Source organism: Sus scrofa, chromosome 4 (assembly GCF_000003025.6).
Source record: "Sus scrofa isolate TJ Tabasco breed Duroc chromosome 4, Sscrofa11.1, whole genome shotgun sequence".
In the NCBI taxonomy this organism is placed as follows: Eukaryota; Metazoa; Chordata; class Mammalia; order Artiodactyla; family Suidae; genus Sus; species Sus scrofa.
The window spans coordinates 62,776,720-62,792,398 of record NC_010446.5 but is presented as its reverse complement, the minus strand read 5'-3'; the positions used below and the strand labels follow the sequence as shown (position 1 = coordinate 62,792,398).

General features: G+C 43.6%; 1 protein-coding gene across 1 annotated transcript in view; it reads right to left on the bottom strand.

Annotated features, from left to right (window-relative positions):
• Positions 778-15,679, bottom strand: part of SBSPON (somatomedin B and thrombospondin type 1 domain containing) — a 35,360-nt gene continuing 20,458 nt past the window's right edge. Inside the window, exons 3-5 of the mRNA XM_021089235.1 lie at positions 12,804-12,894; positions 9,870-10,046; positions 778-3,299 (exon numbers count right to left, since the gene is read on the bottom strand). Coding sequence (XP_020944894.1) covers positions 3,182-3,299; positions 9,870-10,046; positions 12,804-12,894 — 386 coding nt within the window. The 3' untranslated portion in view covers positions 778-3,181. The remainder of the gene's footprint in view (positions 3,300-9,869; positions 10,047-12,803; positions 12,895-15,679) is intronic.

Sequence of the window (15,679 nt, the reverse complement as noted above, 5' to 3'; positions counted from 1 at the left end):
TTGAAAAACAACCTATTAAATAATGTGAAGGTCTGTAAATCATTGCAGAGTGTCCGTGGAAAGGACCTGAAATCCAAGGTACTCATTAAAAAAAAAATACCAAAGCAGTCTTAAATACTTTGATCTTTATCTTTGGAAATAAAAACTTGGGGTCCTTCATTAATCACTTGGATGACATGTTTCAGTTCTGTACCATTTCCTGGGGTTTTGCTAGAATAAATAACAAGCTGTTTAAGACCAGTATTTCATAGTTATGTCTTCTAGCCAATGAAATTCTCCACAAGAATAGAAATAACAAAAATATGCTTCAGTATGAAAGTAATTAATGGCCAAAGACTAAAAGCTACATATGTACTTTGAAAAACTGATTTTATATGGCTCAAATATGCTAAATGTTCTAACATATATTGAAACCATAACCATAATACATCAGAGTTTTATTGCTGTTAGTCATTATACCTATGATTGTCACTTCTGAAGCATTTGGTTTTGGTTTTGATGACATTTTGTTTATTCTCTGGCAAGTCCGGAAAATCTGGATATCTTCCAGTCAAAGAACTTTTAGGAGTTCCCGTCATGGCTCAGTGGTGAACAAATCTGACTAGCATCCTTGAGGACACAGGTTCCACCCCTGGCCTCGTTCAGTGGGTTAAGGATCCGGCGTTGCCATAAGCTGTGGTGTAGGCCGGCAGCTGTAGTTGTGATTTGACCCCTAGCCTGGGAACCTCCATATGCCATGGATGCGCCTTAAAAAGCAAAGAAAAAAAAAAAAAAAACTTTAAAAAATGTGAACAGAAAGTTTATTTACTGGTATAAAATTTTAAGTAACATTGAAAATTACCCGGGGAGGCCCAAAAGTTTTACATGTTAGAAATGGTCTTGAAATGTTAATACTGAACTTACAGTTGAAGTTCCCAGCCCTGTTGAGACACAATTTTTTAATTATTAATTTCTGAAGAATTTATCACAAAACAATTCTGACAGTTAAATAAATACATAGTCAGAAATATTGCTACACTCAGTGTTAAATATTGGGGACTTTCTCATCCCTATTAAGCTTCACTATTGTCATTATATACTTATAAGTACCAAGAAATACATGTGCTAGTAAATAATATTTTATACAAGTGAAACCAAAGAAGTTTCATATATAGGCATACCTCATTTTATTGTGCTTTGCAGATATTGCATTTTGTTCAAATGGAAGTTTTGAAGCATTTGCTCACTTTGTATCTCTGTGTCACATGTTGGTAATTCTCACAATATTTCAAACTTTTTCATTATTATTATTATACTTGTTAAGGTGATCTGGGAGCAGTGATCTCTGATGTTACTACTCATTAAAGGTTCAGAGGATGTTCAGCATCTTTCAACAATAAAGTATTTTAAAATTAAGGTATGGGGAGTTATCATTGCATCTCAGCAGATTAAGAACTTGACTAGTATCCATGAGGATACAGGTTCGATCCCTGGCCTCTCTCAATGGGTTAAGAATCAGGTGTTGCCATGAGCTGTGGTGTAGGTCGCAGACGAGGCTCAGATCTCGTATTACTATGGCTCTGGTGTAGGCCAGCGGCTTCAGCTCCGATTAGACCCCTAGCCTGGGAGAGCTTCCATATGCCACAGGTGCCGCCCTAAAAAGAAAAAGATAAAATAAAACAAAGTATGTACATTTGTTTAGACATAATGCTGTTGCACACTTAATAGACTTCAGAATAGTATAAACATAACTTTTATATGCACTGGGAAACCAAAACTTTCTCTTTCTCGTGACTTGCTTTGCTGCAGTGGTTTGGAACCAAACCCAAATATCTCTAAGGTTCGCTTGTAGTTTAAATCTCAAGACTCAGTTCTCCAGAAAAATATCCTGAATTTAAAATTTGTCTCAGAACTTCGCTTTTACAGCAGAATCTTTGGCATCGTCAGGCCCTGTGTCGAAGCTAAATCCTGGATGAGAAGCTAAGTTTTGGCTCCAACTGTCAGCCCAGATCCTTCAATAAGGCACTTTGTTTCTCGTTCATTGATATTCCAATTATAAAGTAAAGAGACTAATACTTCTCTGTGTGTGTATGTGGTGGGTCGTCGGCAGGAATCCTAACACTCATAAAAAATCTACGCCTTAGATAATCTATACCTCTGCCTTCTACTCCAAACAAAAGAAAACATGTGCTATAGGAAATAAAATGTAGCACACTTACTTCAATTAAACTTGGGGTTGGACCCCAAGATTATTTTAGTCAACTTCAGGCTTTAAGCCTTGGAAATAATTTTAGACATTTATGATAGTAGAATGCTGATAATTAAGCGATTTCATTCACTGGTGCCAAAATTTCACTTCATGGAAATTATAACATTTAAAGGAACTTGTGGAGTTCCCACTGTGGCACAGTGGGTTAAGGATCCAGCGTTGCTGCAACTGTGGCATAGGTCAAAGCTCTGGCTTGGATTTGATCCCTCGCCCGGAAATTTCCACATGTTTCAGGGGCAGCCGAAAAAAGTAAAAAAAAAAAAAGGAACTTGTATTGACCTACGATGAACATTGGATTGATTCTTTTCAATGGACCAAAGAAAATTTCTTCTATTTCGTAAAAAACATTTTTAGCAGAGCTGTTGGTTTCGCATTACAAAATTCTTACTAAACCTCAGACAGCTTATCCTGTTGAAAACTACTTGTGACAATTTGCTCGAAGTTATTATTTCAGAATTTAGGGAATAATAAATGGGAAACGAATGAAGACGAATGTACCTATATCTGTAGACGTTTTTTAAAGCAAGAAATTTTGAGGAGATTATGGAATAGAAAGAAAGTATGCGAGATGCAAAGCGTGGACACCCTTAAAGTAACAATTTACCAACACACAGACCACTAAAATGTAGTAGTTTTAGCTCAGATAGATGTACTCTGTGTCTGGGCCACCTGTCGAATGAGAAGACTAGGTGACAAATCCAAGGGCATAAAACCAGAGAAGACTTTTGGTGTGTGTCCTCAACTTAGTAAAAACAGAAAGGAAGGCACGAGGTTTCTTGAGAACTGGCCTCTAAGTGTCCTTTCTCTACTTCAGAGTGTGGCGATGACATATATTCAGGGAATTTGGCCAGAGTTTTGAAAGGATTATGCAGTGTTGGACATGACTTGCTACTCTTTAGCATGTTTACAAACACATTTTGAAATACTTTTAATCTATATAAAAATAAAGCTGTGAACAGCTGGACAGGAGCACTGTTCCACTCGCCGCACTTTTTTCCAAGTTCCCTGACACCGAGGGTTGCCAATTGCCTGCCAGTGGAGAGTCTGGTTTCTGAAACGAGATTTTGAAGATGTGAGTTATGCTAAAGCAAACCAAAGATCATTCTAGTTTAGAGTCCTAAATCAAGATTTGGTGTTCTTGTTGTTGTTGTTTTTGTCTTTCTTTCTTTCTCTTCCTTCCTTCCTTCCTTCCTTCCTTTCCTTCCTTCCTTCCTTCCTTCCTTTCTTTCTTTCTTTCTTTTTTTCTTTCTTTCTTTCTTTCTTTCTTTCTTTCTTTCTTTCTTTCTTTCTTTCTTTCTTTCTTTCTTTCTTTCTTTCTTTCTTTCTTTCTTTCTTTCTTTCTTTCTCCCTCTCTCTCTTTCTCCCTCTCTCTCTTTCTCCCTCTCTCTCTTTCTCTCTCTTTCTTTTTTTGTCTTTTTAGGGCCACAACAGCAGCATATGGAGGTTCCCAGGCCAGGAGTTGAATGGGAGATGTAGCAGCTGGCCTACATCACAGCCACAGCAATGCCAGATCCAAGCCACATCTGAGAACTACACCACAGCTCATGGCAACACTGGATCCTTAACCCACTAAGCAAGGCCAGGGATAGAACCCTCAACCTCATGGTTCCTAGTCGGGTTCGTTTCCGCTGCGCCATGACAGGAACTCCTGTTATTGTTGGGGTTTTTTTTTTTTTTTTGCCTTTTTTAGGGCCGCTCCCTCGGCATATGGAGGTTCCCAGGCTAGGGATTTAATCTGAGCTACAGCTGCCGGCCTACGCCAGAGCCACAGCAATGCAGGATCCGAGCCACGTCTGTGACGCACACCACAGCTCACGGCAACACTGGATCCTTAACCCACTGAGCAAGGCCAGGGATCAGAACCCGAAACCTCATGGTTCCTAGTCGGATTTGTTAACCACTGTGCCACGATGGGAACTCCATATTGTTGCTTTTAAAAGAATCATCACACCTGGAGTTTTAAAGTGCATTACAAATTGAGGAGTTCCGTTGTGGCTCAGTGGTAACAAACCTGACTAGTATGCATGAGGACATGGGTTCAGTCCCTGGCTCTGCTCAGTAGGTTAAGGATCTAGCGTTGCGGCAGGCTACCACATGGTGTAGGTCGAAGACGAAGCTCAGCTCCTACACTGCTGTGGCTGTGGTGTAGGCCAGCAGCTATAGCTCTGATTCGACCCCTAGCTCGAGAACTTCCATATGCCTCAGGTATAGCCCTAAAAAGACAACAACAACAACAAAAAAAACATTACAGTTTTAAATTAAAAGAAAAAAAGATCACAAACTAAATGTCCCTTCTTTAGGTTCTATCAAAACAAGCTACTAATTAGTCCCTGTTTGACTACACCCTGTTGAGATTGTAGTTTCATGTTATTGTGTTTGTGTCTCTCACTTGCTCTAAGTATATTTTGTGTATATATAGTATGTTTTGTGTATATTTAAATTATTATTTCTTTTAAGGCTGCACCTGTGGCATATGGAAGTTCCCAGGCCAGGGGTCGAATCAGAGCTGCAGATGCCGGCCTCCGCCACAGCCACAGCCATGCCAGATCCAAGCCACATCTACAACTTACACTGCAGCTTGTGGCAATACTGGATCCTTAACCCACTGAGCGAGGTCTGGATCAAACCCACATCCTCATGGACACTGCACAGACACAGTATGGGGTTCTTAACCCCCTGAGCCACAATGAGAACTCCTGTGTATTTTTAAATTAGAGGAGTCTGTACAGCATAGTAACCCAGTCACATAAACACACACACACACACATATATATACACACGCACACACACATATTCTTTTTTTTCTTTTTTGCTTTTTAGGGCTGCACTAGCAGCATATGGAGGTTCCCAAGCTAGGGGTCAAATCAGAATTGTAGCCGCCAGCCTCCACAACAGCCACAGCAATGCCGGATCCTTAACCCACTGAGCAAGGCCAGGGTTCGAACCTGCGTCCTCATGGATACAAGTCAGATTCACTTCCACTGAGCCACGATGGGAATTCCACACATTTTTTTTCTTGTGCTATCTTCCATCCTGGTCTATCCCAAGAGGCTGGCTATAGTTCCCTGTGCTGTACAGTAAGACCTCAGGCACAACATTGTAAATCAACTATACTTTAATACAAATAAATGAATAAATAAATAATATTGACGTAAAAAATAAAGGAGCCTGAACCAAATGATCTTCTGTATTCCTGTCCAACTCTTGGACTCTATGGTGAAAAATGGGAGCAGTGAAAAGAAATGAGAGCCAGATTATTAAAATGATTATTTTTAAAGTCACTGGAACCTCAGCCAGGATCGAAGGTGCTTTATGAGTACAAATTAAATTATAATATTCATTTACAGTCAAAATATTGATGAGGTATTCGGGAAAGTATTAGGTCTAAATATTAGGTTTCTATTTCATTAGAATTCTTTACCCATTTACTGTTCGTATGATGTACTCGATACAGAGGCACAAGCGACTAATAAACATAAATTCAAGTTATTAAATATTAAAATATACGATGGGACTAATGATTAACTGGAAAGGCCCATAGTTTTCTTTCTAATCTGCATTTTATCAGTCCCATCTGACATTCTCTCTCTTTTTTTTTTTTTTTTTTTTTTTTTTTTTTGGTCTTTTTCTAGGGCCACACCCGGGGCATATGGAGGTTCCCAGGCTAGGGGTCTAACCAGAGCTACAGCTGCTGGCCTGCACCATAGCCACAGCATCCCCAGATCTAAGCCACATCTGCAACCTACACCACAGCTCATGGTAAGGCCAGATTCTTAATCCACTGAGCGAGTCCAGGGATTGAACCCACAACCTCATGGTTCCTAGTCAGATTCGTTAACCACTGAGCCACGACAGGAACTCCCCATCCGACATTCTTAAAACCACAATCCATTGTCCATTATGAAGTCTAACCTGGTTTTAGACATGAGTAGTGTTATCTGATTTAACTGACAGATAATAGATAAGTACAAGACTGCAGTGGGTTGGTTGGCTGGTTTGTTTGGCCATGCTCGGGCATTCAGAAGTTCCCCAGGCCAGGGACTGAATTCATGCCACAGCAGTAACCACAGCCACAGGAGTGACAATGCTGGATCCTTAACCTGCTGAGCCACTGGAGAACTCCCTGGGATGGGTTTTTAATGTGGTAAAATATTTTCAAGGGTCAATTCTTTGGGACAATCTACAGATTTCTGTATCTTTATGTGAAACTATGACTTTCAAGAAATATATTTTTGGAGTTCCCGTCGTGGCGCAGTGGTTAACAAATCTGACTAGGAACCATGAGGTTGCAGGTTCAATCCCTGGCCTTGGTCAGTGGGTTAAGGATCCGGCATTGCCATGAGCTGTGGTGTAGGTTGCAGACACGGCTCAGATCCCGCATTGCTGTGGCTCTGGTGTAGACCATTGGATGCAGCTCCAATTCGATCCCCATATGCCTGAGAACCTCCATATGCCGTGGGAGCGGCACTAGAAAAGGCAAAAAGCCAAAAAAAAAAAAAAGAAAAAAAAAAGAAAGAAAGAAATATATTTTCGCCATTCCAATGACCAAAATATATTTCTCATGTATGGTGGGTCTCTGTCCGAAGGTCCTGGCTCACAGCTCCCAAAGCCCTGGGAATTTCCTAAATGTTGAGAGTGATGAAGGTGGTTTTGTTAGGTGAATGAGGTGATTCTTTTGGAAGCACCTAAAGTTGGGAGCTGGTTGTCAGGAGAACTAACCAGGTGATTAGAGGGTGGGAACTTTCAGCCCCACCCCACCCCCAACCTCCAGGGAGGGGAGAAGGGCTAGAGGTTGACTCAGTGGCCAGTGGCCAATGATTTAGCCAATGATGCCGATATAATGAGATCTCCATAAAAGCCCCAGGGACAGGGTTCAGAGAGCTTCTAGGTTGGTGAGCACGTGGAGATGTGGGGAGAAGGCCGCCCATCCCACACGCCTTGCCTCTTCCCTCTGGCTCTTCCTGCATTCGATCCTCTTACCATAAACTGGTGATCTAGGAAGTGTGTCTCTGAGTTCTGTGAGCTGCACTTGCAAATTAATCCAACCTGAGGAGGAGGTCCTGGCAACCTCCGGCTTATAGCCAGTTGGTCAGAAGCACAGGAAAACAGCCTTGGCTTGAGATTGGCATTTGCAGGCCTCACCTCTTACCTGTAAGAGCTCTGATGCTGTCTCTAGGTGGACAGTGTCATAACTGAGTTGAGTCGTTGGATCCCCGGCCAGGGGCCTATGAATTGCTTGGGGTTGTGTGAGAGAAACCTACCCCGTCCCCCACACGGGAAACTGGGTGCTCAGAACATCAGAAGAGTTTATGATCCTGCAAAGCTGGGCCCACCGCTACCATCTCAAGTCATGATTTTATGATCAATCCATGAAGCAGTGGTTCTGAATTTTTGCTGTGGTATGAGTCATCTTGGCAAGGGTTCAGCAAACTGTGACCCACGGGCCAGTTCCAGCCCACTCCTTTGTGCAGTCTATGAGTTAAGAATAATTTTGGAAGTTCCCTTCGTGGCTCAGTGGTTAACAAACCCCACTAGTATCCATGAGGGTGTGGGTTCGATCCCTGGCCTCTCTCAGTGGATTAAAGATCCAGCGTTGCTGTGAGCTGTGGGGAAGGTCGCAGACTTGGGCTCGAATCCCTTCTTGTTGTGGCTGTGGTGTAGGCTGGTGGCTGTAGCTCTGGTTCGACCCCTAGCCTGGGAACTTCCCATATGCAACAGGTATGGCCCTAAAAAGCAAAAACAAACAAACAAACAAAACCCTTTACATATGACTGGGCAATTCTACTCCTGGGTAGATAGCCAACGAAAATGGAAACAGTAATTCAAAACAATACATGCACTTCAGTGCTCATAGAAGCATTATTTACAATGGCCAAGATATGGAAGCAACCTAAGTTTCTATCAACAGATGAATAAAGAAGATGTGGTATATATACATATATACACATACGTACGTACACACACCATGGAATACTCAGCCATTAAAAAAAAAAATGAAATTCTGTTATTTGCAGCAACATGGATAGACCTGGAGGGTATTATGTTTAGTGAAATAAGTCAGACAGAGAAAGACAAATACTGTGTATATTATCACTTACATGTGGAACCAAAAAATAAAAAAATAAAACAAATGAGTGATTGTAACAAAAAAGAAACAGACATACAGAAATAGAGAACAGACCAGTGGTTATCAGTGGGGAGAGGGACAGTGGGGGCCAGGGAGGCAAGATAAGGGTCGGGGACTAAGAGGTACCAACTACACATATAAAATAAATAAGCTATGGGAGTTCCCGTTGTGGCTCAACCATAATGAACCCAATGAGTATTCATGAGGATGAAGGTTCGATCCCTGGCCTTGCTGAGTGGGTTAAGGATCCAGGATTGCCGTGAGCTGCAGGGTAGGTCACAGATGCAGCTTGGATCTGGCATTGCTGTGGCAGTGGCGTAGGCCGGTAGCTGCAGCTCCCATTTGACCCCCAGCCTGGGAACTTCCATATGTCGTGGGTATGGCCCTAAAAAGGCCAAAAAAAAAAAAAAAAATAATAATAATAATAATAATAATTAAAATAAAATAAAATAAAATAAGCTACAAGGATATATTATACAGCACAGGGAATATAGCTAATATTTTCTAATAACGATAGAGTACACCTGAAATTAATATAATATTGTAAGTCAACTATACTTCAATAAAAAATAACAGCAATAAAAAGAATGATTTTTATGTTTTTAAAGAATTAAGTTAACCCACTCTGGTGCAGTTGGTTAAAAATCTGACTGCAGCAGCTCTAGTTGCTGCAGAAGCGTGGGTTCAATCCCCACCCTGGTGCAGTGGGTTAAAGGATCCAGCATGCTATTGCTGAAGGTGCAGCTCAGATTCAGTCCCTGACCTGGGACCTTCCATATGCTGTAGGTACGGCCATAAAAACAAACAAAAAGCTATAGGTAAAGAGCTGAAAGTAAATCAAAAGAAAAATATTTTGCGATAAATGAAAATTATAGAAATTCAAATTTGAGTGTCCATTACAATACTATTACAACAAAGACAAGCTCAACTGTTCACACAGTGTCTATGGCTGCTTTTGTGCCAGTCTTTGGTGGTTGCTTGGGGGCTTGGTCTGAACCCCAATATCCAAATTCAGCCACTCCTCTCTGGGACAGAGTCCCAAAGTGTGAACTGGACTCTAGGCTTGGACCTGCCAGGGGGAAGGCTTTCCTCACTTTTTGGGTCTCTGGGGGCACGGCTTGTTCTGCTACGTACTGTCCACTGTTCAGACAGGGAGGGGATAGATCTCCTCGAATGAGACCAAGAGAAGCCTTCCAGGGAGTTCCCATTGGGGCTCAGCGGGTTAAGAACCCGACATAGTGCCCGAGAGGACACAGGTTTGATCCCTGGCCTCGATCAGTGGGTTAAGTATATGGTGTTGTCATAAGCTGCAACGTAGGTTGCAGATACGGTTCGGATCTGGCATTGCTGTGGCTGTGGTGTAGGCTGGCAGCTGCAACTCCAGTACACCCCTAGCCTGGAAACTTCCATATGCTGCAGGTGCATCCCTATAAAGACAAAAAAAGAGAGAGAGAGAGAGAGAGAGAAATCCTCCAGCCAGTTTCCCTTCCTTACCCATCAGAGTCCAGGCCGTCTCCAGAGCAACGGAGGCTCACAGCGTTCATGGCTGGAGGCTGACAGCCCACACACACTGTGTAGCCCTCTCGGAGGTACTGCATCCACCGTGTCAGGGGGCGGTTTTCCAGGGCGCAGTGATGCGTCAAGGACTCTGTCTTGAACTCCATACAGTATCTAGAGCAAAAACAGCAGTTTCACATGCTCTGATTAGACGGGGCTCAATGCTGTAGACAGTCTGAGGAAGCCTGGGATCCCCAAGGGCATTTCACAACCTGGACAAGGTAGAGCAGTGTGTCTTCGCAGGTCACAAAATGCCTTTGTCAAATTTCTCATTCACGGAACTCTGATGTCTGACTCATTCTTTCCTTCCTTCTATCTTTCTTTTTTTGTCTTTTTAGGGCTGCACCCGCAGCATGCAGGATTCTCAGGCTAGGGGTCAAATCGGAGTGCAGCTGCCAGCCTACACCACAGCTACAGCAATGCAGGATCCAAGCTGAGTCTGCGACCTTCACCACAGCTCACAGCAACGCCACATCCTTAACTCACTTAGCGAGGCCAGGGATTGAACTCGCATCCTCATGGATACTGGTCGGGCCCATGACTGCTGAACCACAATGGCAACTCTCTTTTTGCTGTTTTCCAATCCACGATTAAATTTTCTGGTCAGCATGAATTGGCAGAAATTTGTCTTGTAGCTTGTCCAGTCTGACCACCGATGAATGTCTAAAAGCACATATCAGGGAGTTCCCTGGTGGTCTGTATAGTGGTTGGGATTTGGCACTTTCACCCCAGAGGCCCAGTTCAACTCCAGTCTGGGAACTGAGATCCCGTATCGAGTGCTACAGGCTGCAGCCAGAGCGGGGGTTGGGTGGGGAAGCATATTTCAATAGGAAAATTGCCCTCAGTGATGAATTATAGAAATTGAACCAAAACTTCTTTGATCCAGAGGACATATGAGTTCCAGGAGGACTAGTCCTTGGCACCCAGGTGAGCACCTGTGTTTTTCTGCCCCACGAACATTCCCAGGGCTCTCCTATACCCCCCACCGAGCTCCCCTGTGTGATCTGGGGTCAGGAGATGAGTTTTGCCTTGAAGTCAAGCATCAGAGTTATACTGGGCATTACAGGTAGAAGGACATGGGAAAATGAGTTTTCCTGTAACAGGCTAGTGTCACCTTACATTGAACTGTGAAAACTAAACACTCTATTATGTGACCAGACTCAAGCCCCTGGGGGCACAGCCAGATATTGACGATTTTTTTTTTTTTTTTTTTTTTGTCTCTTTAAGGCCACACCCCCAGCATATGGACGTTCCCAGGCTAGGGGTCAAATTGGAGCTGCAGCTGCCAACCTATGCCACAGTCACAGCAATGCCAGATCTGAACCACTTCTACAATCTACACTGAAGCTTGCAGCAACACTGGATCCTTAACCCACTCAGCAAGGCCAGGGATCAAACCTGAGTCCTCATGGATACTAGTCAGGTTCGTAACCAGCTGAGCCACAACAGGAACTTCCGGTGAATAGTTTAGACTTACATAATTCTTCAGAGCAATGAAACATAGTCAAACCCCTGAAGGTGGCATTTTTGGTTCTAACTATGCTAAAATGGGCTAGTTAGCCATAGAGCTATGAGCTGTAATAGGTTAGATGGAAAGTATTTGGAGAGTCTATTCCAAAGAAAATCTTTAATGATGACTTGTATCACCTATTAAGTAAGATCTTTAAGGATGGCAGGTATCACTTATTAGGTACCTTACGGCATTAAGGTAGGAAATTCTGGGATGTGGCTTCAGTCAACTTCAGACAGCTTAACCCAGACATTTTTTTAAGAATATTTTCTCGGAATTCCCATCACGGCTTAGCAGTAATGAATCTGAATAGTATCCTTGAGGACACGGATTCAATCCCTGGCCTCGCTCAGTGGGTTAAGGATCCAGCATTGCTATGAGCTGTGGTGTAGGTTGCAGGTGTGGCTTGGATCCCACATTGCTGTGGCTGTGGCTGTGGCCAGCAGCTGTAGCTCCCATTCAACCCCTAGCCTGGGAATTTCCAAATGCTGCGGGTGCAGCCCTAAAAAGACCAAAAAAAAAAAAGACTATTTTCTCATTAAATTCTTGCAGCAGTTCCATGTGGTAGGAATTATTATTCTCATTTTCAAGAAGAAAAAACCGAGGTGCAGGAGGTGCCATGTGGAGATTTGAACAGGAAGCCATCTGGTGTCTGATAGCAGAAGAGTGAATTTCTATGGAGCATGGAGGTTCCTCCCAGCCTGAGCCATTAAGTCTTGATAGAAATCCTCAGATCTCAGTTGGGGACCACTTTCAATTCACCAAACAGAGGTGATGCTGGAGTCCACGGTCCCATCAAGACCATGAGTTGAGCATGTGATTAAAGGGACTGACAAAATAATATCATCTCATTGTCATCTCATTATAAGTTTCTTCTTAGAGCTCAGACCTCAGAGACAAAGAAATTTCTCAAGCTCCATAAGAACAGGCAAGGGACTAGTACTTTCCCAGATCTGTGATAACAAGTCAGGTTTTGTTTTATTTCTGTCTTTTTGCCTTTTCTAGGGCCACACCCACTGCATATGGAGGTTCCCAGGCTAGGGGTCTAATAGGAGCTATAGTCAACGGCCTACACCACAGCCACAGCAATTTGGGATCGGAGCCACGTCTGTGACCTATACCACAGCTCACAGCAATGCCGGATCCTTAACCCACTGAGCAAGGCCAGGGATCGAACCCACAACCTCATGGTTCGTAGTCGGATTCGTTAACCACTGAGCCATGACGGGAACTCCACAAGTCATGTTTTACCTGAAGTTCATGAACAAATAACAGAAGAAAACCCATCTTGCTAAGTAACCTGTGTGGGCGGACTTAACCATTTGTCTGGAAAGACCCAAGTACAAAAAGCACCACATTACCCGGCATCCTCTGTGTCTGCAGACCACTGTGGGGAGGCTGCTCGTCTGGTTCGCTCCTTGTTGAACGCAGAGGTGGTTATAAAGGCAGGGACTGGAAGAAGGAGAACGGCGTTGAACACATGCAGCTAGAAGCACCTAGGCAACGTTTCTCAAATGCAAACTGGTTTAAGGCCCTCCATCCCGAAGTCCAGAGGTCTGTGGGACACCATCGAGGCGTCAAAGGAGGTTAAGTCAGAATCCTGAGAACCCAATTCTGTAAAGCTTTGGGCAGGGCAGTTGGCTGGGGAGGGCATTGGCAGGCTATTGATATTCACACTCCTCTGCAGTGGGAACTCTGCGTGAAAAGGAAGGAAGGGGCCAGGAAGCACAGCCCAGAGGGAATAATAGAAAGATAGGTGGGGAGAGAGGAACCCAGGGAAAAAGTGACTTAACAGCAAAAGGGAAAGGATTTTTTTTCTCCTCCCACCCCCGCTTTTCTCTTTTTATGGCCGCACCCTCATCATATGGAAATTCCCTGCCTGGAGGTCCAAGCAGAGTGGCAGATGCCAGCCTACACCACAGCCGCAGCAACACCAGATCCGAGCCGCATCCATGAACTACGCCCCAGCTTGTGGCAACACCAGATGCTTAACCCACTGAGCGACGCCAGTGATTGAACCCACATCCTCAAATAGACAATATCAAGTTCGCAACCTGCTGAGCCACAAGGGGAGCGCTGGATTTTTTTTTTTTTTAATGAAAAGAGGAGAAACAGAAAAAAAGAGAAAGATGGGGAAAATAAATTAAAACGAGAGAGAGAAGGAAGAAAGGCAAGAGGAAGAAGACAAAAGAGAGAGAAAGGGGGTTGAAGGGGAGGGGGAAGACAACAGAGAGAGGGAATGAGAAAGAAAAAAAAAATAAAACAGAAGCAGCAAAGAGAAAAGGGTGAACCCTCCCAGGTCTTCTGATAATCACAGCGAGGAAGCTTTGCCAGCAACCACATAGCCCGGGATGTGACCAAACAGCCCTGGCCAACCTCGGGAAGGGAAAGTCCTAAAGGTTTTCTCCCCTCCCTTCCCCTCCCCCCGCAACTTACCCACCTCTGGTGAGAGGAAAGAAAACAGCCAGGAATTCTTTCTTCTCACCTCTGCTCTCGCATTTTGTTTGTCTCCTTCCTATTTCATCTCTAAATCTGAGGACATCTCTTGCTCTGGGTTGCACATGGAGATAACCTCTGGATTTCACCCTGCTGTCAGTTCAAGGAAGATAGGGTTTTGCCTCTTGCATCACAGTAGCCCTCACACATTTACACGCTCAGTAAATATGGGTGCGAAGAATGAATGAATGAAGTCGTGAAACTGCCACCCAAAAGTCCTGCTTCTCTAGGGTCTTCTGTTCTTTTACTAAGCCTTGCAGCTAAGATGGCTCAACCCTCCTTCCTACCTTTTGTTCCAGAAACTGGACCGTCCCAGGAAGAGGAGGTACCAGCTGCGGTGGGTCTATGGTCAGCCTCAACCAGAGCAAATTGGCGGGAGGGTACCAGCAGCAAAACAGAGGCTTCAAGCCTGCCTCTTCATGGTGCTGAGCTCCTTCTCGCCACAAGATGGCAGCCCTAATTCTTCTTTAGATTTTCTGAAATGCGGCGTCAGTGATGTATTACATAGGAATATGAGTGCCCCAGACTCTGGTAGCCACTTGGTCCTGAGAGTTGCGAGCACGGTTCTTGTCCCATGTGGCCGGGCACCTCTAGTGCAGTCTGAATGTTAGCCACATCTACCGTAACCGCTAGAGTACCAGCCAAGGGGCTCTTTCTTGCTAGACTAACATGTTTGTTTTCCCAAGAGGACATGGTATTCTTTCTAAATGTGATAATTGTAGCTTTTAAACTTCCCAAATCCACGCTTGGAATCAAAAAGGACAAGTGAATGCATGTATGTTAGGATCCTTCTCTGTTTCTTTTAGACCTAATTACCAGGAACACAAAACATTGAAAGGGTTTTCTTGGTCTCGGGTATTGTTTTTGTTTCTGTTCTTCTAAGGCATTTATGGGTTTATTCACTGAGGGAAGAATGCACGTATTGCTAAACCCACGAAGCAAGACACCAGTCAAACTGTAACATTTTCAGGATGTGTTTCTTTAGTTCAAAACATTTATCTGAGCTTCTAATTTGTGCTACCTATCTTATTACAAAAGTTCAAAGACAGTGCACTTAATGTAGAGCTAGGGGGTGGGTTGGTTAGGAAGTGGAGGACCAAGTGTATTACTACAGTTTCTAACATAAATTCCTAAGAAAGGAGTTCCCATCGTGGCTCAGCAGAAACGAATCTGACTAGTATCCATGAGAACCTGGATTCAATCCCTGGCCTCCCTCAGTTAAAGGATCTGGCGTTGCCATGAGCTGTGGTGTAGGTCACAGAGGTGGCTTGGATTCCAAGTTGCTGTGGCTGTGGTGTAGGCCAGCGACCACAGCTCCAATTCAACCCTAGCCTGGGAACCTCCATATGCCATGGGCACAGCCATAAAAAGATCCCCCCCACCCCCCTCCAAAAAAAAAAAAAAAAATCCTAAGAAAAAGTTCTAAGATAATACAAATAAAGTTAACAGAGATATATTTCTAAGTTTCCAGGCATGACACTAAGCATTTTTCATGTGTTAATTCATTTAATTCTTGCAACCAGCTTCTGAGAGAGAACCTATTATTTCCCCATTTCAGAGATGAGGAAATTGTGGCCCAGAGAGATTAAGAATGTATTCAAGGCTCCTATTTAAATGTGGCAGTGCCAGACAGGCTGCCTCTATTATAATACACAGAAAATTTCACTTTTTTTTTTTTTTGGCCATTCCTGTGGCATACAGAAATTCCTGGGCCAGGGATCGAACCCACGCCATGGCAGTA